We start from the raw sequence: 26,261 nt of genomic DNA, 5'->3' as shown, positions 1-26,261 counted from the left end.
TTCATTTATGTCCCATAAACACCCTAGGTATGCACATAATCTAATGGTAATATTAGGCAATATTTTAAGAACTTTAGGCAAGAAGCAAAGAAACAGGCTTTTATGACATGGAAATTCCCAATTTGGAGCATCATGTCAATGCACAAAAAGTTCCAGGTGTGGGAACATCTGGATGTTTGAATTTTCACATCAGGGATGTTCAGTTTGTAGCGCCAAACGGCGAGGTGAAAAGGAACTGCTGGACAGATATCAGAATATGAGGATCGGGTGACCTTTCTCAACAGCCTGGAATTCAGAGATCAAACCACAGGCCTGTGGAGGACTAGAGGGTTCTGTAATTGGTGCTCAGGGGGCCACATGTGCACTGCAGCTTCCTATGGGAAGCCAAGAGTAGAACGGTGGGGGCAGCTAAGTCACTGACACCTTCATTCTGTCAGGCCTGGATCCCCGCCAACCTCACCAGGAAGTGCCAAGGGCTCCCAAGTCACTGGGGGGTCTCCTCTGATCTGTCATAGCCCTACATGACAGCGAGTCACACAGCCAAGTCCATAATGCCATCACCCAACGTAACAGTCAGCCGGCCGTGTGCATATCCACAGCATCCACGGATTCAACCAACCATGGATCAAAAATACTCAGGAAATAAAACTTCATCTGTGCTGAACAGGTAAGAAACATTTTCCTTGTCATGTCTCCCTAAACAACAAAGGAGAACAGCTGTGGGACCGTTTGTATTACATTAGGTATTTAGGTACTGATCTGTGGTTTTTAAAGAGTATGGAGGCATGTAAGTTAGATGAAGATATTACTGCCTTCTCATCTAGGCAGTAAGGAGAACAAGCCTGTGTGGTGGAGAGTCAACTGTCGCAGTGTGTGCCCACTGTGGTCCCAATGCATTGCTTATCACACGGCTAACCTCCTTTGCTGTGTTTTCTTGAGATTTTTCGATCTGTACTTAACAGCAAGATAGGGCCAGTGTGAGGTTTTTTTTCTCCTGACTTTGATGTATATTAAGCATCGAGGAAGCATTGACTGAACACGAGTTTTCCGGCACCAATTGCCAGTACACACCATCTCTGCTTAACTCCACCTTGCCTTGTCCCCGCTACGGTTCCGGAGCCTTCCCCTGCCTGCTGCCACAAGCTTAGGTTCTGTCTGCCAGCAGAGGTCGCTAGAGTAACACTTAAGGAGGAAATACTTTCCTTTCCCCCACTCTGATTTACTGGCTTCCTAGGTCCATCCCATTGGCTGTGGCGACAGTCCAGCAACCTAGTGTAATCCCAGGGAGTGTGGGGGTAATTCAGCTAGCTTCCCCATGGAGGGCAGAGACCCTCACCCCAGCAAGCTGCCTCCATCAAGAGCTCCTTAACAGCCAGCCTGCAAGTGCCCCCACAGGCTTTTCAACAAGGGTTTCCTCCCGCTCACCGCTCACCCACTTCCTTGGGGATGCTCCCCCAAGGACATCCTTTAGAGCTATCCCATCTCCACAGAAAGTTACAAATTTTCCCAAACCTTCCTTGCTCATATTTGCGCAGCTACGGTCACTTGGAATCAATCAGTACAGGGGTAACACGGGAGACGGGCTCCCCAAGGACGGGTTTTGGAACTGATCTGTGGTTGTACTTGTGGGCTTATGCAGGGCTCAGCCCACAACCAATAAAAATAGGAGATCTCTGCTCAGAACTGGCGGCCAGTCGCTAGCATCATATCAAGCTGTCATCTTTAAGACTGTGACAAAGCCAACCGAAGCAAGGGCCTCCAGGAGCCCCCGTAGCTGCTGGGCCGGACTTGTGACAGTAGTAATGGCTGCAGGGGCTATGGTGTGCAACTGGCTCCTCTGAGGGCACTAGAAGCTGACAACGAGGGATGACATGTTAAGTTTGGTGACCCAGCACAAAATGGTGAGGCAGTGAGAACAAGAGAGCTCTAGTGGCAACTCTGAATCACACACACACACACACACACACACACACACACACACTGCAGGTTACTCATGAGGCTGGTCGTTCTGAGATTCAGAAAATCTCTAATTGCATTGACTGTGGACCATGCTGATTCACAGGTTTATCAGTCTCCTAGCAAAATGAGGACATTTGTAGGAAAAGGGCAGAGCCACAAAACCTGAAGCAGAGAGGTGAAACTTACAATCTTGAATCTCATGTCATTTTGAGTGCCCACTGCTTTAAGCTGTCTGACTTGTAGTGTCACCAAAGATGTACTACCTTTAACTGCAAATCTAATCTCCTTGGGAGTGGATGCTTTAAAAGGGCTGCCCCTTCTCCTTGGCCATACAAGCCGTGTTGCAGTGAGGCCTGCTGCTAGGGCCATACGGAGAGGTGTCCATTGTGTCTGGGCTAAGACCCATTGTCTCTGCCTTGTGTGCAGTTGTGGTTTGCTATAAAGGTCTCCCTTTACTGTAAGGAGAGGTTTCTTTGATGAGCGATAGTAGCTACCCTCACCTGTGGGGATAAGATTTAGAATAGAATAAGGATTTATTTGGGTCTAACAAAGTTGCGGTTGTATATTCTTTTAGTGATAGCCAGGCATGGTCGAATCCACCTATCTGTAATCCCGCACTTGGGAGGTTAGAAGCAGGAGAATCAGGAGTTCAAGGTCATCCTCAGCTACACAATGAGTTAAGAGGTCAGCCTGGGCTACATGAAGCTTTTTTTTTTTTAAAGATTTATTTTTTATTTATGGGTGCGTTGCCTCCATATATGTCTGTATAGCACGAGCATTCCTGGTACCCACAGAGGTCAGAAAAGGTCATCAAATCCCCTGGGGCTGGAGTTAGATGGTTGTGAGGTGTCATATAGATGCGAGGAATTGAAGCTGGGGTCCTCTGCAAAAGTAACAAGTGCTCTTAACTGCTGAACCAACTCTCCAGGACAAATATGAGACTCTTGAAAAATGTTTCACAGTGTCTATGTCTTCTTGTCTGCTATCTGGGATCCCCCACCCACAGACCCCGTTTTCTTTAAAGGCAGCAATTTCGGGCTTTGTTATAAATTTTGAGTATGTCTAGTAAATATTCTTTGTTACTGTTCCCTCTACCCTTTTTATGTTCTCTTAGCTATTACCCTCAACCGTCCATCCGCATCCATTCTGACATGGCTAGACTTGGTGGCACTGCTACTTACTGCTATCCTCTCTTAGCAGAAACGCATGCTAATCATGGCTGGCATATGACGGCTTTTATTGTGTTAACTTTTTCTTACTCAACTAGTTTTCATGTTATATTCATCAGTACTTCAAGGCCAGTTCCTCTCTTAATCATTTGCCAGGGTCAGAAGTAACTGGTGTTGCTCGAGATCCAAACTGAAGACTCAGCAAACACCCCATGCCTGGTGCCTCAATTTTCACATTCTTCCTTCTTGACTTATTCCCTCATTTTAAAGTATATCCTCCAGTAATTTCATAAACTTTCAGAGTTCATAAGTCTTTCAGAGTGACTTTTAATTGACCTGGAAATAATTTCCCTTCAACATTTAAAGCAGAGGTCCCATTCTCTCTCATTCCTAAAGCACCATTGAGGAATTCCACCGCTGCTGGCTCAGGGCGCTCTGTACAGCCACCATTTACCCCCTCCAGCAGCTCTCTGGTGCTCTGAAATCCCAGTGATCTTCCTGACATTAGCACAGGCTTTCCCTGGTAACCTAGAGACCAAGGCCTGTGTTCTTGGGATTCTCTCCCTTGTAATCAGAGTGCCCAGCCTCCAGACCAAACAGAGTACCATAAAGAGGCTGGGCACAATGGTGCATGCCTGTGAGCATGGAGTTCAAGGTCATCAAGGATACATGAGACTCCGTCTCTAAAACACAGAGTCCCCAAGGCAGATGCAGATGGACGGACAGTGACTGCACAGGCAGCCCCTGCCACACAAACGGCAGGAGGGAGGCAGAGAGGGGCTGAGGACACTTTTTTTCCTTTCAGTAACATACCACATGTAAGAGACGGAGGCCACCTCTGAGAGGGAAGACGCAGAGAGCATGCTAAGGAGCCGGACACTCCAGATGAAGAAACACCTTTATTCCATTCATTCCCTCCAGGCTTATCCCAAATTGCCACATCTTTACCCTCAAACTGGCAAAGTAAGTCACATATAACATGGGGCAGAAATGGCAGTGTCCATCATGTCCCCACACCACAGAATGCTGTGCAATGCTGCTGGCTGGAAAGCTGTAGGGTGCAACGCTCTTCAGACCAGGAACCAGAGCCACGAGGTGGAACAGGCTGTTCAGAGTTTGATCCTGGGTGACATTTCTCCCTGCAGCCCCAGGATTCCCTGAGCAGCTGTAACGTGCTGCAGAGCCTTCTCTCCAATGACAGGAAACTCTCCAGGTCCCTTCCCCTTGAACTGTGCATACACCTGCACATGGGGGTTGGGAAGATGGCTCAGAGGGTAAAGGCACTTTCCACCACGTGACTCCCTGAGTTAAGTCCCTGGAACCCACATGGTAGAAGAAGAGAACCAACTCTCAAACGTTGGCCTTGGATCTCCACATCCACACCACAGTTTACGTTGGAGCACATGTACACATGAACACACATTTCACACACAGTGAATGAATGAATGAATCAATGAATGAATGAATGAACGAACGAACGAACGAACAAGAAAACGAACAACTAAATGTAAATAGAAGTCCACACATGGGGGAAGCTTCTACCCAATGAGACACAGGCCACAAAATTAAGGCATTTGGGAGGGAAATCAGAAGACAATAAAGCATTTATTATAACAATGTATCAAAAATGTCATTGTACTTTTGAAAGCTCTTAACTAGGCACAAGGGCAAAACCAGTCAGTCCTGGCCACTTCAAACAAGCACTCACTCCTCCCCACATAGGAAATAGAGGGCTGCAGTGAGCATGCGCAAATACATAGGCCCCAGAGTATGGTACACGTCACATGCCCAACCCCAACAGAAGTAGTGGAGGCTGTGCAGACACTGTGTGGGAGAGCAGGGCACTGAAGCCAACAGTCATACTGACTGTCTAAGACAGCTGAGCTCATGAATGCCAATCTCAAGTCAGATTTGCTTGGTTTATGCAAGAAACAAAGAAGCCGAAGATATTGCCCAGTGGCAGAGTGCTTGCCTCACAGGCCCAGGGTCGGAAAAGAGCCCTGTGAGTCTCCATGCTGAGTGCCAGGGACGAGTTAAGGCTACAGAAGTTCCCCTGCATCCTCCTCCCTTCTTCATCCTTTGTCAGGCTAGAGTGTAAATATTCCACAGACCACTGTCCACTTCAAAGCTTGCACGTTCCCATCTGTGGGACTTTTCCTGGGATGACTAAGAGTCCCTAACCAGTTATCTCATGTACCTACTACTTCACTGTACAGCAAAGGAGTCTGGGTAGGAGAGTAGTGAGGCGGAAATGAGTGAGGGAGAGAAAGGAGCTCCCAAGTCAAGAGGCACTTCCAGGAATCACTGCGCTGCTGGGAAGCCACTAGACCTCTGCAGGTCAGGGTTAGTCTCCAAGTGCCCAGTGGGCAGGCAGCAAGGAGGCAAAGGGACCAGCAGACCACCACTGGTGCCATCACCAGCATCCTAGGATGCCACTGGTTCCAGAGGCCTCCATGAGGGTCAAGCAAGCCTCACCCAAAAGGCCACACTGACTTCTTGTGGGCAACCCCAGGATCTGGGGTGAAAGAGGTCCATCAAAAGCATGTCTAGACGTCTCAAACCATAGGCAGTGGTCCTAGAGATTACCCTGGGACCCAGACAGTGGGAAAGCTACAGTGCCTTTCACCACCATGCAGGCTATTTAAGATCCAAAAACTTCTCGTTAATATGTAATGTCCACTACAGCCAGATTGTGCCAGGATTTCAGCAACAAGCAAACATGGTGGTGGGGAGGGATGCTTTGGAATGCAATCAAGAGTGTTTTAAATGCAAAGACATAGCCCATTCCATCACTTTCAAGCTAACCTTCTGTTATTTGTCAGGAAGGACATGACTGGAGAATAAAAGACAATCTAGTCAGCTGAGGAATTTGATTTCCTCAAGTATTACATGCTGTCCTCATCTTCCACCTGCACAGCTCTCTGCTGATGCTGCACTGTGGGCTGCAATGATGCAACTGTCCTACAAGGTCAATGTCACGCACTCACTTCCACTAAGGAGCAGTTCCCATAGGACAGAGGCCATCCAAACAAAGCACTTGCTGTGTGTCACCTCTTACATGCTCCCCAGAGCCCACGGAGAGCACAGCAGGAAGCTCTTTTCCTGTCTACAGTGGAGCCTCCACCATTCCAGGAACAGGCTGAGCACAGAGCAGGGGGGCTCTCCGGCATGCTCTCTCCCTCTGCTCAGGCCCACAGTCAGTACTTTTTTCCTCAGGGAAATTTTATCTAAAAAATCATTCATGACTATTCTTCCAGATGACCTGAGTTCAAATCCCAGCACCTACATGGTGCTGACAACTGTCTGTAACCCCAGAATCTAACACCCACACACAGACATACATGCAGGCAAACCACCAATGCATATAAAATACAAATAAATAATTTTTCAAAATCATTCATGAAAGAAAAGAAGAAAAACTTTGAATGATGGCCCTTGAGCCTGACAACAGTACTGGTCAACATTTGAACATTGCTCATTACCTACTTAACCAGTATTTTTGACTAAATTTACCTAATGTCAAAACAAATCAAGAATCTCCAGCCCTCTTATGGAAAAAGAGCATAAATAAATAAATAAATAAATAAATAAATAAATAAATAAAAAGTGATAAGCATCACAAGTAAAACAGCTACAACGTGTATAACACTGGTAGGTTTCTGGAACTACGTCTAAAAGGCCAATACTGCAAAGATAAATTCTGAGGACTCAGCTCCATGCCAACCGGCCTGGCTACGATTCGATTCGCAAGCCTCTGTTCAAGTCAAGTGGCAGCCCCAGGAATAGCAACAATCTCACACACACTCCTTGGAAGAGCTGGGGCAGCCTTCAGGCTCCTTCCCTCGGGCCCTGTGCTCCTCTGCTAGGGCCAGCTCAGCCAGAAGGCAGTGGTTCCGCCAGGCCCACCATATTTCCATGCTAGGGAGGACACAGAGCTCAGAAGTCTGCTGAATAGAGGAGCCGTCTCACCAAGGCCGCATCAATTTCCCATGGTGCCTCTTGTGAACCTGGGGTACTCACAGGATAGTGCTGATCTTTCCTACCCTGTACCTCATCCTTGATAGCAATGAAATGCAGCGCTTTTACAGTACTACTGAAAATGTCCTCAGTCAGTGACAATGCTGTGTCACATTCGGGTTTGGTGGCTGGAAGTTTGGAACACGCAGATGAACTTCATAGTGCTGAGATTATGAAAAATGTAGCACAGGGGAAGCTACTCATGTCCGAGTGAAGAGCCGTGGCCTGGGCCACCTGGAGAACAGCTGTGGGGAGACCAGGAACAGGCTCTGGCCCAGCTTAGTGCTCACTGGCCAGCTCTGGGCAAGGCCCATGAAAACTCCATGTAGTGCATTTGGGCCAGCTTGGTGCTGCTGCACAGGGCCCTCCTGAGACCCTGGGGGTGGGGTTTGAAGCTCCATCCACAGAATAAAAAGGCCACTTCTGCCTGACTGGTCAGCTACAACACACAACATCACAACAGTAAAGTATCATTACAGGTTAGATTTCTTTTATGGCCAAAAACCTAGACAGACTTAGGATCTTTTGTCCCTAAACATTCTCAAGTCTGCAATCACCACAGATCCACACAATCATCCTAACAGGCTTCAAATTGACAAAAGGTGATTTCACCGAAACACGAGCAACATAACGATGCTCAAGGCTGTAGTTCCTGACCTGGTCTATTGCACCTTACCAGCTAAACACACCTGCAATGAGCCCATCTCTCTCATCCACCAACAACCCTGGGCAGGATGGGGAAAGATCTCCAGGAGTACCCACAAAGGCCAGAGAGTGGGAGGAACAGTCACCAACACCCAGCTGTCCTGTCTGATGGACAGCAAGCAGTTGTTGCCTGGAACTACCCAGGTGACGATACATTTCCCACTTCCTATATGGGAGAGTCTGAAGAGAATACCCCAGTGTTATCTTATCCTGTGAGGACTGGCAGTGAGTGCTATTGGGATGGTCCCTGGTCTGAAGGTGGGCAGTCACTTACTGGTTAGTTCCAAGTGGGCCTTCTAAAGGTAATTCATTGTCTGAAGCTCCCCAGGGTGCAACATCAGAAAGCCCTCGGCAGAGCAGGTGCTATACTGTGGACGCTGGGCTGCGACCGCCATGCACTAAGATAGCAGGCAGTATACGCAGACAAGAAACCATCTTTAAATGGAGACAAAACTTTCAAGAGAGATGCTCAGCAGTATGGAGAGATGTGCATCTAGCAGCAAAAACAGACACGCCTGCAATGGGAAAACAGATTAGCAAGTGCATCAACTATATTTCTGCACCCTACATGTTTTCTTTTTTTTTTTTTTCCTTTTGGTTTTTTCAAGACAGGGTGTCTCTGTGTAGCCTTGACTGTCCTAGACTTGCTTTGTAGACCAGGCTGGCCTCAAGCTCACAGAGATCCTCCTGCCTCTGCCTCCCAAGTACCATGCCCGGCCTCCCACATGTTTTCTTAACAAATCTCTCTCTCTGTTTGCATAGCAAGCCTTAAGAGAACAATAAATTGCAAAGTAGGAACAGAACTGGAACATAGCTCTGGAAAATACAAACTTTCCCCATTGGGGCTATCACCAGACTAACAGGCTCAACCCATACGGCACACACTTCACAGCTCATTTCACTAATATGTAACGATAAAAATCCAAAACAGATATACTGAAGAAGAACAAAAGGAAGTTTGTATGCGCCTCTCAGCTGACAATAACTCAAGGAACGTTCGATGGCCCAAGCACCTGAGATGGAATCACAATCCAAGAGACCAGGGCCATTTCTTCCTCACTGACAGGCAAGGAACAAGTTGGCAGCACAGGACACCAGGATTGTGTCAACTTTCACTGCAGATGCCTGGCTCCCTCTCTGCAGTCCGGGCTGCAGCTGAGGTCTACTCATAAAGCAGAAACTTCTTGATGGGCTCTGGCAGTGGCAGCAAGGGAACCAGATGTAGGCGGTATTTGCCCAGAGCTCTTCTCACAGCCACGCGGCACAAGCTCAGCAAGGTCCTGGGAATACCTGGAGAGTGTGAAGAGAAAAAGAGAAGAGAGGGAAAAGGTTAATTCTACCCTAGTTTGCAAGGCCCAAAGCTGACTACAGTGGCCACACCTGCATTCACACTCCCACGTCTTCCTTACCACAGAATCCAGGGGGCCTTGGAAGCAAGGAAGGCCTTGCTATCTGCCTCCATCTTAACAAGGGCATCTGCTCATCTGACAGTGTACCTCCCTCTGCAATGCTTAGTACCCTGAAAAAGGCTGCTCACAGGAGACCCCCACAGGTGAGAGCCAGCCACAGGGGTCCTGCCAGCCAGCTTAGTCTATGTGGCAAGTCCCAGGTCAGTGAGACCCTGTCTTAAAACAAAGGGGAACAGTGCCTGAGGAAAAACTGCCAAGGTGTCCTCTGGCTCCACACACACACTGAGACACATACACACTCTCTCTGAATGCCACTCTGGAGAAGTACTGGTCTCACCTGAGGGCTTTAGTCACCTGCTTAGCTTAGGGGTATCGTTGCTGTTGTTTTGTTATTTAAGATTTAGTTACTTATTGTCATATGTATGGGTGTTTTGCACACATGTATGTCCGGGTACCACATGCAATGCAGTGCCTGCAGAAGCCAGCGAAAGGGCTCTTAGGACTGGAGTTATAGACAGCTGTGAGCCTCTGGGATCTGGGTCCTCTGGAAGAGCAGCCAACACGCATTAAGAGCTGAGCCATCTCTCCTGGCCCTGTTTCGTTCTTGTTCTAATTACTACTACATCTCACCGGTTCATTCAACCCCAGCCCACAAGACAGAGCCGAGCTCAGGCAACTTACTTCTGGCCTCTTTAAACACCCGCAAGGCCTCAGGATCCATCTTTCTTCTGCCTCTTGCCTCTGGGCCCAATGATTCCCACTTCACCAGGTTCAGGTTGGCTCCAAACTCTACCAGCAGGCTCACGAAGGCTGCCTCACAGCCATGGCGCAGGACCGCATCCATGACACACCCAGGGGAGCCCCTGTAGAATTCCTGTGTGTTGACAGGGCCGTTGCAATTGAAGTCAGGATTTGCTCCAGCCTTCAGGAGCAGCCTGAAGCACTGAAGGTTATGGTAGGCAGCACTGATGTACAGAGGACAGACCACCAAGGAGGTAAGCCGCCTTGAGAAAGGGGGCCGGGTGTCAGGAGTCAGGTGATGGTTGACATCCACATCCGCCCCATACCTATAGGAAGAGAAGAACAAGTCATAATAAGTTAGCCTTAGACCACAAAGACTGTCCAGCTACCCTGGAAGAGTCATTAAACAGTCACACCGGGACTCCACGGGTCACAAATGCAGCCAGCCTTCTCTACCTGCAGTTACTGTATCCAAAGACTCAACTAACTCCAGGCCAAAAATATTTGGGGGGAAAACAGCCTATAACGAATACACTTGGTCACTTTCTTGTCCTTACTGCCTAGACGATAGCTTACAGTAGTTACACAGCACCTGTAGTGGGGTGTATTTTAAGTTGTGTGCTGAGAAAACTATACCAGAAACTATAGCACTGCATGGAAAAGGCCCAAGGATTCCAGAGTTTGGTATCAGGAAGGAGAGGGAACTAATCTCCCAGAGATACCAAGGGATGACTAACGTATCAGTACTTCCAGCAAAAGAAGGCGACAAGTAAAAACATGGAATCCACGTACACAAATTCCAAAGGGAAGTCCTTCGGCTCTTTAAAAAGAAAATATTTCTAAGACTATACAATTTCAGAGTTAAGAGAAAAAAAAACTTTCAAATTCATTATAAAACTAATACAATAACCCAACTCAATTTAAAAATCTTCAATAAGCAACAGGCATGGTGGCGCACACCTTTAACCTAAGCACTTGGATTGCAGAGGCAGACAGATCCCTGAATTCCTGGCCAGCTTGGTCTACAGAGTTCCAAGACAGCCGGGGCTGCACAGAGAAACCCTGTCTTTAAAAAATTATTATAACAAAGAAAATCTGAACATATATTTAGAAAGCAGTGTACCAAGAACTCATGGGAACTGCCCTAAAAGTTCAAAACTAATTCCAATATTAGAAATTCCATTAATATAATATATTGCATTAATGGATCTAAAGGAAAAATACTGATTATCACTAATAGTGCAAAAAGAGCAAAAGCCAACAGTTACGCATGCTTTAAACTATTCTATGAAGCCCGGCGGTGGTGGTGCATGCCTTTAATCCCAGCACTCAGGAGGCAGAGGCAGGCAGATCACTGTGAGTTCGAGGCCAGCCTGGTCTACAAAGTGAGTCCAGGACAGCCAAGGCTACACAGAGAAACTCTGTCTCAAAATGAAAAAACCAACCACACAACAACAACAAAAATCTATGAAACAGAAAGTGACAGTTATTTCCTTAAAATCATGAAATACATGTTCTCAAGCCAGAAACACAAGGAAGTCCTAGCGGCACGCCTGCAACACGGGGAGCACAATACAGACCCTCTACACGCTGGCTTCTGTGACACTGATGCTCAACACACGAGAAGTGTAAGTGGCAGAGGAAGGCAATCAAATAAACAAGACTGGGAAGGAAGAAATAAACTGTTTTCTAAGCCCAGAGGAAAGGATTACATAATCTAAAAAGGCCTATAAGGAATGAATAAAAAACAAGCTGTAAGATAATTCACTAAAGTAGCAGACTACAACGACAGCCTTCATATATACATAGAGATACAAAAAGCCCATTTTACAGATGAAGTAGAAAAGCATAAACAAAACAACTCATAGAGCAGACCTAAGAAAATGGAAAGACATACAATACTAGAAAAGGATCAGTATATCATGAATTTTCCCTAAGTTGATTTTATGAATGAAAGCACCGTTCCTGAACTATTGACACTAACCACATTAAAGAGTACCCCTGGTTCTAAAGTTCATTTGGAAGATCAAACAAGATCAAAAAGCAAAGCAACAGTGCAGAAGAGATAGCCCCACCATAAGAGGGCTTGTTAAGAAGATCTGTAAAATGTAACCCCAACATGTGGACAGACCAGCAGACCCATGTACACTCACAAAACATCTTTCAAAAGACCCAATTGCAAGCAGAAATTCAGTATATACAGTAAGGAACTATCTTAAGGGAAAAAGTGCTCTTGAACCTTTTAATGCTTTTTCCCCCAGGATAATTAGAAATCCAGATGGGAAAAAAATAAAGTTAAGTCTGTTCATCACAATGCACACAGAGATGAATTCCAAATAGATCAGAACTTACAAATAAACTATGAAACTAGGAAAAAGGTATTTAGGTCAAATTTGCCACCTGAGACTGATGAAATGATTCAGTGGGTAAAGGCCCTTGCTCACCAGGCTTGACAGCCTGAGTCCAATCCCTGGTACCCTCACTCTGAAAGGAGAGAACCAACTTCTGTGAGTTGTCTCTGACCTCCACACCATGCCATAAAGAGCCCACACAGCCCACACCGCACGCACACACACACACACACACACACACACACACACACACACAGACACACACATGAGAAATAAAATTTTGTTTCAAGTTTAAGTACCCTGAGATACTACTTTATGCCTGCGGATGAGGAAAGTACCCAATGTTGACTGGCTGGGCTTTAATAGAAACAGAACTATCACTCACTGCTATGGTAACTGAAATAAAAACAGTCCCAGTGGATAGAAATTAGTCAGTTCCACCCAAAAACACTTCTATAGAGGCAAAGGAGATGCTCAGTGGACAAGGGATCTGGCCAACAAGCCTGACGATCTGAGTTCTATCCCTAGAACCTACACAGTGGAAAGAGAAAACCACTCCCACAGGCTGTCCCTGACCTCCACTCGCACAGTGTGGAATGTGCATGAGCATGCACATAAAAACACACACTTTTTAAGCTAAATAAAGGTAGATTACATGGAAAGTTTGCACTGTTAATAAAAAAAAAAAAGCATAGAAATCAAAATTTAAGAAACCCAACAGTAAGTGTGAGGCACCGGTGGATGTGGAACATGGAAAGCACTAATGAACAAGCCCATGCAAGTCTTCTAATAAACACACGTTTAAAGACACAGGAATGCAAGGACAGAAACAAGAAGAAATGGCTGCTGACCTGATAAGAGCCTTCAGGATATCATCCCTGCCCACGCGGGAGGCATGGTAGACAGGAGTGCTGCGGTGGTGCCGGCTGCCATTGGGGTCAGCGCCGGCTTCCAAAAGGATCTCGGTGCTCTCCAGGTGCCCATTCACCACGGCCACGTAGAGGGCGGTCTGCCCCTTGACATCCACCAGGTCCACCTCAGCCCCTTTGCGTATGAGGAAGTCCACGCAGTTCCCATGGCCCGCAGTGGCTGCAATTCTCAGTGGCGTGCAGGGCAGCCAGCCACAGCACCAGACAGACTTCTCATTGATGCGGCTATGTGGGAGCACAGGGAGACATGAGAGCCACCCCAGTCAGACAAGCTATCCTCTCTCCTCTCGCACTAGCAGAGGCTGCCAAGAGAGACAGCCATTTAGGCAGCTAACCCTGACATTTAAAATGCCTTCACTTAATGTTGTTTTCTTTCTCATGGTGCTGAGGACCAAATCCGGATCTTGCACATGCTAAATACTCTACCCCTGAGCTACATTTCCAGCTCTGTGTGTTCTGGGTCCTGCAATATTCATGACGGTACCTGATGAACTTGGGCAGAAAGGACAGGCACTCAGGGCCAATTGACAAGGAAACTTGAGGCTTAAGCTGAATAATCAAAACTGAAACTGAGACTTCTAGTTCTTAGAGTCCTAACCCACATTCCACAGCCTCTACACAGCACACACACAGCCTCTACACAGCACACACACAGCCTCTACACAGCACACACACAGCCTCTACACAGCACACACACAGCCTCTACACAGCACACACACAGCCTCTACACAGCACACACACAGCCTCTACACAGCACACACACAGCCTCTACACAATCTCTACAAAGCCCGCGCGCACACACACACACACACACACACACACAGCCCTCTACATAGTCTCTACAAAGTACACACAGCCTCTACACAACACACACCCAGCCTCTACAAAGCACACACACAGCCTCTATAAGGCACATACAGATCCATCGGGGACACTTGGCAGGACAGCAGGTCATGTGTGCCCTCTTACTAGTGACCGCCTAAAAGGTCCCAGGCTGGAGTCCTCTCTGATTAAGGATGATTAGTCATAGTAATCTACGTCCTCCTACCCTGACCCAGAAGAACTGAGAGCCTAGGAGAGCATTATGGTTACTGCTGCATTCTCGGCTCTCAGCAGTATGACAACCAGTTAGCTATCTGTGCTGTCCGCTGACCCTTGAGGTCAGCAGCCAAGGGGCACTTCACCTCAGCTTCTGCACTGAAGCAGACACTAAGAGCATGCAGGAGGCAGTGTCTCACTAAACCAGGCCCGATATCCTCCTCCAGTCACACACAGCTGATACAGAACAATAAAGCCTGGGAACCTCCCAGACTCACAGCCAGAGAAACAAACAGCAGCAGAAAGTATGTTAAAGAGGACACTCGTGAGCCCTGAGTTTAAGAAAAGAGGAGCCGGCAGGTGGTGGTGGTGCAGCCTTTAATCCTCCTTTACTCCAAAAGGCACAGGCAGGTGGATCTCTGTGAGTTCAAGATCAGCCTGGTCTACAGACCCAGGACAGTTAAGGCTACACAGAGAAACCCTGTCTCAAAAAAACAAAACAAAAAGAAGGAAGGAAGGAAGGAAGGAAAGGAGCCAGTGTGGAGGCATGGGCCAATAATCTAGAACTCAGGAGATAGAGGCAGAGGAATCAGGAGTTCAAGGCCAGCCTGGGCTTCAAAGCCACATGGTGCCTAAATCAGGAGAAAGAAGTGAGAAAAAGGGGGAGAGGGCTGAGAAGGGGAGAAGGGAGAGAGAGGAGGGGACAGGGAAGCACAATAGGACTTCACTGAACTTTTCCTGCTGTATCTATATGCTTAAGGGTTTTAGGGGCTGGGGTCACATTAAATAAGTTTAAAATCTGTGTTTAGTTTTATTAATTTATTCATTTTATTTCATGTGTGAATGCTTTGCCTGTACATATGTTTTTGAATCACATGCATGCTTGGTGTCTGTGCCTGCAGAACTTATAAGAAGGTATCTCGTTTAGGTGATGGGAATTGAATCTGGGTCCTCTGTGAGAGCAACAAGTCTGCTGAGCCATTTCCAGCCCTGCATTTTTTTTTTTAAGTACTGACACCTGCTCTGATGAAATAATGCTAGAAGGATAAGAACGGAACACTCTGGCTGGAATCCTTTGCTTGGGAATCGTCTACACAAAGCAGTAGTGCTCATTTCTGCAGAGACCCCAGGCTTCCGCTGCCTGACTGCGCCCTCCACCTCACGGCAAAGCAGAACCGCAGAAGCATAGAGAAGTGCTGGCTTCACTTGCATTCAATCTCTAGTTGGGACTTGAGGGGCATTCACACAAAGTACCTCCAAGGAAGAAGATGGGGGCTTCCCCAGCATCCCACACAGAGAGACACAAGCACCACTCTCTCTTATCAAGGAAAAGTCAGGACTCAGTGCCTAGAAGGACTTGGTAATCAGAGGCAAGAAGCTATGGATAAAAAAACAAAGGAAATGAAAGCTACCACATCCCTACAGTGGGAAGTTAGCTAGCCTATGGCTGATCACTACAGACCAGAGAAATGAAAAAGAGAACATCAAATGAATGTCAATAATCAAGTGGCAAAGAGCCATAGGAGATGGGCTGGAGAGCTGGCTCAGTGGTTAAGAGTGTATCCTATCCCCTAGAGGACCTGCGTTCAATTCCCAGCTGTAACCCCAGTTCCAAGGGGTGACCTCTTCTGGCCTCTGTGGCCACCTGTATTCACATGCACATACCACCCTACCCCCATACACACACAATTCAAATAAATAAAATAGCCAGGCATGGTAGTACATACATTTAATCCTAGCACTGGGCGTGGGTAGGGGTAGGGGAGGCAGAGCTCTGTGAATCTGAGGTCAGCCTGGTATACATGATTTCTGATCCAGCCAAGGCTGCATAGTCAGACCCTAGTTCAAATAAATAGATAGTAATAAAAACAATTTTTTAAGAGCTGTGGGGGACTTGGAGGGGCAGGGCCACTACTGACGTCTCTAACAACACTGCCTTCAGGAAAAACACTGAGGAAGCTGATGCCCCGATAGGACAAGCTGCCAGGTCAATCACAGGGTGGGAGCTGGACCCAGGAGACCCTGCCCACAGCATTTGGGCATCTCTGGTTCTTCCATTTGTCCCTCCTCTAAAAACAAACTGCGTTGCTGTAGCAAGTCTTACTCTACAACCTAAAGCACAGACCTCAGCCTGCAAGCCCACAGGCCACCGCCTGTCCCGAGCCCCCACAGGTGCTTACCTCCGGTAGCTCTCCTCTTGCAGCAGGTTCCTGAGGGTCTGCAGGTCCCCTACATAGGCTGCGTCATGGAGTCTTGTATCTTCACAGTGCTCTAGGGGATGGTCACAGAATTGCTCCCTCAGCCACTCCTTCAGATTAGGACCTGCACTGAAGAGAGCGGCTCCTGTCAGTGTGGGGAACCTTAGCAAGGCCTTCTGCAGTGAGCGGCCCCTTCCTGCTCTGCCACACGGGAACTTTCAAAGTCCCAGAAAATAATTCATAGGAGAAAACTGAGAAGTTTCCCTTATCAAACTAGCACATTCCTGACACCAAGCCTGATAAGAATTTTTTTTCTAAAAAGGAAATAAAAATGTGATAGACTGGGCAATAAAAGGAACAATGATCCAATCGTGCCAATTGAAATTTAGTACTATACCAAAAAAGAAAATCTAGTATTTGTAATTACTCTAATTTATCCCAAGTATGTAAGGACATCTTTAAGGGCAGTGGTGGCGCATACCTTTAATCCCAGCACTTGGGAGGCAGAGGCAAGAACATCTTTAAATTGAGGCATTCAAAAGGAGAATGGTATGCTGAGGTAATCATTTTGTGCACTGTGTGAAGGCTGTCTTTGTTTTTTTGTTTGTTTGTTTTGTTTTGTTTTGTTTTTTGTTTTTGGTTTTGGTTTTTTTTTGGTTTTTGTTTTTCCCGAGACAAGGTCTCTCTGCATAGCCTTGGCTATCCTGGACTCACTTTGCAGATCAGGCTGGCCTTGAACTCAGTGATCTGCCTGACTCTGCCTCCCAAGTGCTGGGATTAAAGGCATGCACCACAGTGCCTGGCTTGGTGTGAAGGCTGTCATTGATTGCTATACCAGCAAATATCTGAATATTGTCTGGACTTTAGTACTATTGCTCTTCTGGATCATTCCAGTATCGTGTTTTATAAACACTCTTCCTCCTTAACCTTTTGATTGGTTTAATAAAGAGCTGGAAGCCAATTACTAGGCAGGAGAAAAAAGGTGAAACTTCCCAGCTAAGAGAGGGTCTCTGTGTGAAGACTCAGACTCGGGAGATTCACTAGCATGATGGGAAGGAACAGGTGCCAGGACTGAGAGAGGGGGGGGGGGGGTAACGGGCCATGTGGAGGGTCATGGGCCATGTGGTGGGTCGTGGGCCAGGATGTGTCAGGTTAGAATAGCTGAGAATTTGCCCACCTATAGTGCCTAAGCTCTTATAAATATTAATTTCTCCCAAGAAAGTCCTGTTATAATGGAAGCCATTTCCTTTACTACAAAGACAGCTGGCTGGCCAAAAGCCAAGGGCCAAACAAAGGCTGCTGCCTGGAAGGTAGGTAAGTTCTCTACTGTGTTACTCCAAGAAATAGTAACAAGGGTGCCTTGATAAGAAATAGTTCAGCAGAGTACTACTGTCCCCACAGGGGGGTTCATGTGTTAGTGGTGTGGTCCCAGTACAGTAGTGCTGAGAGACAGCAAAGACCTTTAATCAGTGTGGCATCTCCGACAGCCACAGGGTCCGTGGGAAAGTGTCTTCCTGCATGACTGAAGAATTCCTCCCTGGATACAGGCTTTCCTTATCAGGGGGTATTATAAGAGCATGCAACCAGCCCCACCTAATCCTTTGGCTTCCTGTGTAGCCAGGAGATCTTGGCTACTGCTGTCGTTTTGAGGTGTCTGTCATAGATAAGGGGAGAAGCCTACATCAGAACCTGCACCATGATCTTCAGCTGTCAAGACTGTGAACTAAATCAATCTCTTGTCTTTATACTTAGCCTATCTCAGGTATTTCATTGTAGCAATGAAAATGAAATAACAGGGAATAAGCCTCAAAGGTATTTTTTAATAGAAATTACAATTCCAGAGGCTGGAGAGATTGTTCAGTTGGTACTACTCACCATGCAAAGATGAGCCCTTAAAGCTCGGATCCTCAACACTCATACAAAAACCCAATTGCACATTTCTACAATTCCACTGGGGGTAAGGCAGGCAGAAACAGGAAGACACCTAGGACTGTGGATCCCTGGGCTGGCTAGCAGCCAGTTTATCAAATCCAAATTTGTAAGCTCCATGCACAGTGAGATACCTTGATTTAAAAATAAGGTGGAGATTGAAGAAAACACTAAATGTTGACCTCCAAGCTCCATATATACATGAATACACACACAGAGAAAAGTATGCCTCAATAAAATAGAAAACTAAAATATATGTGTATAAATACAAACCCAGCATATATAACAAAAAATAGAGAGAAGTGAATAGAAAGACCATACCATGTTCTAGGATGAGAAGATTCAATATTAGAGAAACTCTCAAGGTTACCCATAAATAAAATGTAGCCAGTCTCTTCAGAAATTTGATATCAGATAAACCAAAATCATTCCGAATTTACTTGTAGATATGCATAAGGGATAGCTTTTTGCTGTTGTTGTTGTTTTAGTAAGAATAATGGGGGCAGGAACCCTACCATACCAGATCACAAAACCTCACCAGACTGGCAAAACAAAAACAAAACCAGAATCAATTTCCCAGGAAGGTCTTGATCTTAATATAAACAACTTAATAAGCAGGCATCAAAATCAAAGAGAGAAATGTAGTCAAGGGAGAGTATTTGCACAATTGATCACCTGCTTGGAAATACCGGCATCTTTGCTCTCATTGAGGCCCAAACTTAACTCCAGGAGATTGAAAGGCTTTATTTTAAAACTGCACTAACAAGTGTTGTAAAGACAGCACAAATTCTAACTGCTTAGATTCCCGTTTCCCGCCCTGGGGTGAGGTTCTAGCATGTGACTAAGTACATCCCTCAAGTACATCCCTCCAGCTCTCAAGTACATCCCTTCACAAGCAGGCTTTTCCTAGATGTTGACGTCATTTTCTTTCATATTCAACTACAATTCCCTTTGAGTCCCTATAGTATGTAAGACTCTCCTGTAGGTACAACGTGGTGATCAGTGAGTGTCCTTGCCCTCTCGGATCTGAAAGTCCGTTGAATGGGGTGAGACCAACAGTTAAAGGCTGCACAAGGTTCACAAACACCTATGTGGCTCTCTGATCCCACAGCCACATAGGCAGCAGATCAACAGGCAGGCATCAAGCCTGGACATGGCCCTTTAAGGCACTATGCGGGTCTTCCCTCAATTGTTACCCTCCACTGTGGAGTCAAAGGCCACTTAAAGCTGATATTTTTCTGATCACCTAACCCAATGACAACTACTCCAAAATGCACTCAAGACCTGCCCCTCCACCCCACGCTGGAGACACACTAACAAAACAGGCACTAAAAGGAGCCTGGGGGGAGGGGGTGCAGGCAAAAGCACTGTTTCTTCCACAGGACCCTTCTCTACACTAAGAAATAGTTGTCCTTTACCCAAGCACCTCTCTTCCATCTCTCAATCCTGCATGACAAGCCAATCTACTCAAAGAGCGTGTCTGTCCCTGAGATTAAAGTCAATGCCAACCAAAGCTCTCAGTGGTAGAGGCTTTGCCTAGCTTTTTCAGGTCACCCTGATAGCCCTGGGTGAGTCAAGGCGACAGTAGACCATCAATAAACATTTGTTGAACTATTGGAAAGTGCGAACAACAAAAAGACATTATGGCTTTCTGAGATTTCTGTATACCTAGAACAGCTCCTTGTACGAAACAAGTGCCTCTCCAAAAACAGAGATGGGCACAGCAAGATACCTACCACACGTGGCAGGTTCAGGGAGTCCCCAAGGCGGGACTTGTACCGGGGAAATTCTTCTCCTGGGAATTCTCAGTTCCACAGTAGCAGCACTACAAAGTGGAGATGTTAAGGCAGGTGGCAAGTGTCACCCTTTCTCTGCAGGTGGGTCAAGCGGCCCTGTAAGCGCTGTGTCATTGGCAAGCTTGCTGGGGCAGCACTGTCATTAAAGGGTGTGTGTTGGCCGGGGGTGGGGGAGCCTGGGGGGGGGGCGGGTCTCAGTGGCTACCAAGCATCATCTCCGCCCATGCGCTGACCGGCTGGACTGGGAAAGATACCTGTCCTCCCGAAGGCCGGCATCTGAGGGCCTTTACTGACCAGTGCGCTCATATCTGGAAGAAGATCCGTACCCTATGTCACGGCTAGGGTCACCGCAGACTAGGATCGACTACCAGGGTGGCAGTAACAAGGCTCGCTCTACGAGAAGGAAACCCCGTAAGAAGGCTGTCCATGGGAGACAAGGAGCAAGGGGGCACGCCTGGGGGCGCGCAAAGCCTGACGTACACACTTACTGTCCCCAGGCACGACTCCTCGGATCTGGCCGGTGAGGACGGAAGACTTGGGCCTGGGACATCCGAGGGCCACTCTGACTGACCCAGTGTCGCGCAGCCCCGCTACCCGCCACCCCGCGCCGCACACGTTACCTGCGGGCCCCGGGCCGGCCCGCCCATCGGGGGTCCCGCCCTCCGCCATGCCGACTCGGTCCTCTGCCTCCGCCCTGACCTGCCGCCCGTCCGCCTCCGCAGCTTTTCTGTCAAAAAATCAACCCGGTCTGAGGTACACCTCCGGCGCTTCCGGGAGGTGGGCGTGCCCGGGGCTCGGCTTCCGGCGAGAAGGTGTCTCCCTATCACACTTCCGGCTCCGGGCGCAGGGTGCTGGGTTCTCCACTTCCGGCCTGGCTAAAGGACCTGATTAGTGATCAGAGAGGAAGGCAAAACTGTGTTGTGATGTCCACTAAGGAAGCAGCGGAGTTGGGGGAAACGCTTTTCCCTTGGGGGCGGAGGCTCATTTGCATGACTCAGGAACTCCTGATTGGTAGAGTCTGTCCCCGCCCACGGAAAAGGCGGGACATGGGCGTGGCCGTCTTACAACCAAGTGATCCGTTGTCGCTGGGCAGCAGAGGCTTAAAGTCATCTGGAGATGTGGGTCAACGCCACTTGTCCTTCCAGAGGGGCTCCTGACGTTTTGCCTTCCAAGTCGGTGGCTTGTAAAATTGTGTTAGATGAATGTACTCCAAAATGTCTCCATGGCGCCAACAGTGTTTGTAGCCTGGCAAGGCGTGTTAACCGAGTAGCTTCCCCCAAGCACTTCGGATTTTACATCGGTCACACAGCGGGCATTGCGTTCCGAACAGCTCTTAAACATGGATGCCGTCGGGTCCTCCCACTCTCCTCTACACGACTTAGGGGAGGTCCCTTGCAAGGGGAAAAACCAGTGAACCGGGGAGGCTGCGCCTTAAGCAGACAGAAGCGCCAGCGAGGCAGATACGAGGCCGCAGTCCCCAGCACGGTGGCTGTGACTTGACTGCATCTTTGTGTGGTCACGGCGCACCAGCTGGAAGCTAGCGACCCTCTTGTCTATACTGACTCAGTTGCACAGGTCTGTGGAGCTGGGTGGAGCAACCTGGACCCAAGCCATAGGCAGTTAGGGTGTTTAGGGGAAAAAGGAGAGATTCCTGCAGTGGTGTTTCGGCCTGATAACAGCAGAGAGCACCGCTGGCCTGAGGAACAGGTCACGCTGCAAGGCAAAGAGCCAGAGGTAGGCCAGACTTATGGCTCTGCTCCACAGCTGCACATCCCTAACTGTGATGCCTGAAGTGTAAACAGATGTGCATAGATGGAAAAATACACATCAAAATGTGGTGCCATAGGCCATCCATATAGTCTGTCCCAGGCTACAGGACAAGCCTGGAAGGCACTATAAAAAACAAATACTGCATGATTCCCCTCATAGGAGGTCACTAAAGGAATCACCTTCATAGGAAGAGAGTGGAATAGTGGGTACCAGGTTGTTGCCAGAAAAGGGAATCGGTGTTGAGGGAACAGAGATAAAACTCCACTTTGTCACCCTAGCTGAGAGCATTTCTTTACCGCGGGCCAAACTGGACTCGTGGCTTTGACTCAGAAAAAAATTTTACGACTAGTGGGAGCAAAGTTGGGGTTTTATTAAAAAATATTTTAACATTAGACTTTAGCCACGAGACTTAGAAGAAAGGGTACATGGCCGGGCGTGGTGGCGCACGCCTTTAATCCCAGCACTCGGGAGGCAGAGGCAGGTGGATCACTGTGAGTTCGAGGCCAGGCCGGTCTACAAAGTGAATCCAGGACAGGTAGGGCTACACAGAGCAACCCTGTCTCAAAAAAACAAAAAAGGAGGAGGAGGAAGAGGAGGAGGAAGGGGAGGAGGAGGAGGGGAAGGAAGAAGAAGAGGTACAAAAAAAAATACCCAAGTATAGCTCCTCAAGGCAATCACAATTCTTAGCACTAACTATATACACCATTTTGATGTCTCTAGATTCAGATCTCAAAAGGTTCTTCAGAAACCGTGTGTGTGTGTGTGTGTGTGTGTGTGTGTGTGTGTGTGTGTGTGTGTGTGTGGTGTGGTTATAGGGTGGCTTCAGGCATGCCTTGGATGGAATTATAATCTGATTAGGTAAAACCAGGAGCACTAGTTGCATGAGTTCTTTACATGTCCTTTCCTGTAAATGAAGTTTCTGGTGAGAGTCCTAGAAAATTCCAGATGTATAGGTGGAGATGAAGAAAGGCCTTGAGCAGTTAATTGTGCTAGAATTCCTGCTTCTCTTCAGCAAGAGGCTTCAACCAAAGTCCTGGGTCAGGGGCTTCTCCTCCTTTTCACACACCCATAATTTCCCTTTCTATCCGATCTCAGGAGGAATAGGAAATGAGTACTTCTTAAAGATTGGGGGGAGGGCTCAAACAGAGAAAGGGTCTTACTATGTAGCCCCTGACTGACCTGGAACTCACTATGTAAATGAGACTTACCCTGAACCCAGAGAGATCCACATGCCTCTGCTTCCCAGGTACTGGGATTATGCACCTTCCCACCTGAGAAGATTATTTTTATATTTAATTAAAGTGTGCATGTGCATGTGCATGCTGGGAGCACATGTGTGCAGGTACATGTGCATGCTGGGAGCACATGTGTGCAGGTACCTGTGCATGCTGGGAGCACCACATGTGCGTAGGTGCCCTCAGAGGCCAGAAGAGGCATTAGATCGCCTGGAGCTGGAAAGGGTTGGGGTTGTTTATATTGTGTTTACTTACAATCATAACTTTTTTTTTTTTTTTTGGTTTTTCGAGACAAGGTTTCTCTGTGTAGCCTTGACTGTCCTGGACTCACTTTGTAGTCCAGGCTGGCCTTGAACTCACAGCGATCCGCCTGCCTCTGCCTCCCGAGTGCTGGGATTAAAGGTGTACGCCACCAAGCCCAGCTACAATCATAACTTTAAAAAGGTTAAAATGGCTAATTTTCTATTTTATCAACTTCTTTTTCTGGCTGTTCCAGAATCCATGGCAGAGACCAGGCTAGCCTCCAACTCACAGAGCTCATCAGCCTGCCTTTGCCTCTCAAGTGCTGGGATTAAAAGCATAAGCCACTATTTTAAAGAGATTCTAAACTGTATGGTGTGTGTGTGTGTGTGTAATTTTGTTGTTGTTTTGGTTTAAGGTGAGAGGGGGAGTTAGGTGACTGGGAGAATCTGAGAAGAGTTGGTGGAGGGAAAAGAATATGGATCAAAATACATTATATGGAAAAAGTAAAGTGAGCGGTTTTGATTAGGTGGGTCTCACCTAGGTCAGTCTGTCAGAGTTTCTGGTGACTACAGCACACAGCCAGCTTCAGCTGTGCCACCTTCCCTAGTCCCAGGGAGCCTAAGCCACTGCCCTATTTCTTCCCAGCCTTTGCATGGAGGTGACAGGGCTTGAGCAGAGCCATACACCTTCACACCCCTCATCGGCCTCTTCCCTGAGGAGGCCAGCTGCTCTTGGAAAGAGGTAAGCAGCCCTTCGTTTATGAAGGGAAGGTGCTCTCCCATTCCCAAAGCGCATGGCAGCGTTCTCAGTGCCTAACGTGAAGCAAGTGGAAGGTCGTATTCTCACTGACCCATCTCTATCATTACCCGCAAGGTCTGGAGCCTAATCAGTGCTGTAACCAAGACGTCAGAGCCTTCAGCCAGCTAGGTCAGGCCTTTCACAAGGACCACCCAACCCTACTTGTCTCTCCTATACAGAATCCCATTTCTTCCAGGTTTTCAAAGCTCAAAGGACCCACCCAGAGCCAGGCAGTGGTGGCACATGCCTTTAATCCCAGCACTCGGGAGGCAGAGGCAGAGGCAGGTGAATCTCTGAGTTTTAGGCCAGCTTGATCTACAGAGCGAGTCATAGGACAGTCGGGGTTACACAGAGAAACCCTGTCTTAAAAAAAAAAAAAAAAACGAAACGAAAACCTTGGGGCTGCAGAGATGGCTCAGAGGTTAAGAGCACTGGCTGTTCTTCCAAAGATCCTGAGTTCAATTCCCAGAAACCACATGGTGGCTCACAACCATCTGTAATGAGATCTGGTGCCCTCTTCTGTAACGCAAGTGTACATGCAGGCAGAACGCTGTATACATGATAAATAAAGAAGTATTTTTTTAATTAAATAAAATTTAAAAAAAACTTACTCAGAAAGAAATCCAAGAAGGGAAGAAGACTCCAGGATTATTCATGCTTTATCGCCTTTATCGCCCCTCAGCCCTTTCCCACTGCAGGCAACTAGAGACCCTTCCCAAAACACAGCAGGAGACACGGGGCTACAAGGCTCAGTCCCCAGCTGCTCATAGGGTAGGATGGTGTCCCCAGTCATGTGCTGACCCTCCATTCCTCCACAGATCACATGCGCTCACACCCTCCATAGCTACCTCTGAGAACTGGGCAGCACACTGAATCATTGGGAACCTGAAGTGTTCATTTCTTCCGGCCCTGCACCCTGACCAGTGTTGGGGACACCAGTTCCCAGTAAGCCTTATCCCCCCTCTTCTTTTCTGAAGCATCATCTTTGCAACTCTCAGCCACGCCCTGCAGCAGGACCTAACACTCCCCATCCTTGGTGGAGGCAGAAAGAGTCCTGAAGACTTGGGCTTTGCCCCCAAAACCATCTTTTCCTGACCCAGCTTGCTCCACAGACATTGCAATCCAAGCCCCAGAATCAACTTGTAAGGCACATCCTGCTGGGGACTCCAAATGAGGCAATTCCTCCACACATCAGTTCCTTCCCTGTCACCGTAGCTGGTGGTAAGTGTCACTTCGCTGAGGTCAATGACCCACAATCCCATGAATGCCATGTCCCAATGGATATAGAAAAATCTCGAAACTATATGGGCAGCTGTATTTGTATCTGTTCGGCCTACGAAGCCAATAACTGAGACTGAAACGTATTTTAATGCTGCCAGCACTATGCGGGGCAAAATCTAACTGATTCTAATCTACTGGTAAACTAACATAAACTACTCTAAACCTCATAACATACATATATCCCAAGCACCTGCCACTAACTATGATCCTTGGGCCATTTCTCTTCCCCTGTCCTCCTCAACTGAAAACCCGGCTTCCCATCTCAACTGTCAATCTTCGCTCTCGGCTCCTCTCCAGGAAGTCCCGCCTTCCACTTTCTGTTCTTCTGCCCAGCTGATTGGCTAAACAGCGTTTTATTGACAGTTGTTACACCCACTCAAGACATTCCTCCACAGGCAACCCCTGCTCACTCCTCAGCTGAGTGTTCCTGTCATAACACTTAACTAAGGGTCATTTTACTCTATTCAAATAAAAATCACAGAGGTAGCTCCCTTGGTGCCGATAGCCCTGCGCACCCAAAACACACACTCCAGGCTCCCAAACCTGATAACTAGAGGCTTGTGGTCCCTGCCTCTCAAAGCTAAAACTCAAAGCTCTGGATACTCGAATCACAGCAACTCTGCGCCTTCAAAGGTGGTGGCCCTGTAGCCAGTGTCACAGCTCCAGGGCTGGGGCTGAAAGAGTAGGATCCTC

At 47.6% G+C, this 26,261-nt stretch overlaps 1 protein-coding gene across 2 annotated transcripts; it reads right to left on the bottom strand.

The window, feature by feature from the left end:
* Positions 1 to 4,008: 4,008 nt before the first annotated feature.
* On the bottom strand, positions 4,009 to 21,662 carry ASB1 (ankyrin repeat and SOCS box containing 1). 2 transcript variants are annotated; one of them, XM_084779327.1, is made up of 5 exons: positions 20,862 to 21,659; positions 16,499 to 16,640; positions 13,203 to 13,505; positions 9,941 to 10,326; positions 4,009 to 9,140 (listed from the first exon to the last, which is right to left on the bottom strand). In XM_084779327.1, exons 1-5 carry the CDS (start codon positions 20,908 to 20,910, stop codon positions 9,013 to 9,015), a joined length of 1,008 nt encoding a protein of 335 aa, XP_084635453.1. In that variant the 5' UTR covers positions 20,911 to 21,659; the 3' UTR covers positions 4,009 to 9,012. The 2 variants fall into 2 exon arrangements, with proteins under 2 accessions (XP_084635453.1, XP_084635454.1); XM_084779328.1 differs by lacking the exon at positions 13,203 to 13,505 and having other exon boundaries at positions 20,862 to 21,662.
* Positions 21,663 to 26,261: the final 4,599 nt, after the last annotated feature.

This window comes from Acomys minous (genome assembly GCF_964271855.1).
Source record: "Acomys minous genome assembly, chromosome: 4".
In the NCBI taxonomy this organism is placed as follows: domain Eukaryota; kingdom Metazoa; phylum Chordata; class Mammalia; order Rodentia; family Muridae; genus Acomys; species Acomys minous.
Note: the sequence above shows the minus strand (reverse complement) of the source record. Positions and strands in the feature narration are given on the sequence as shown.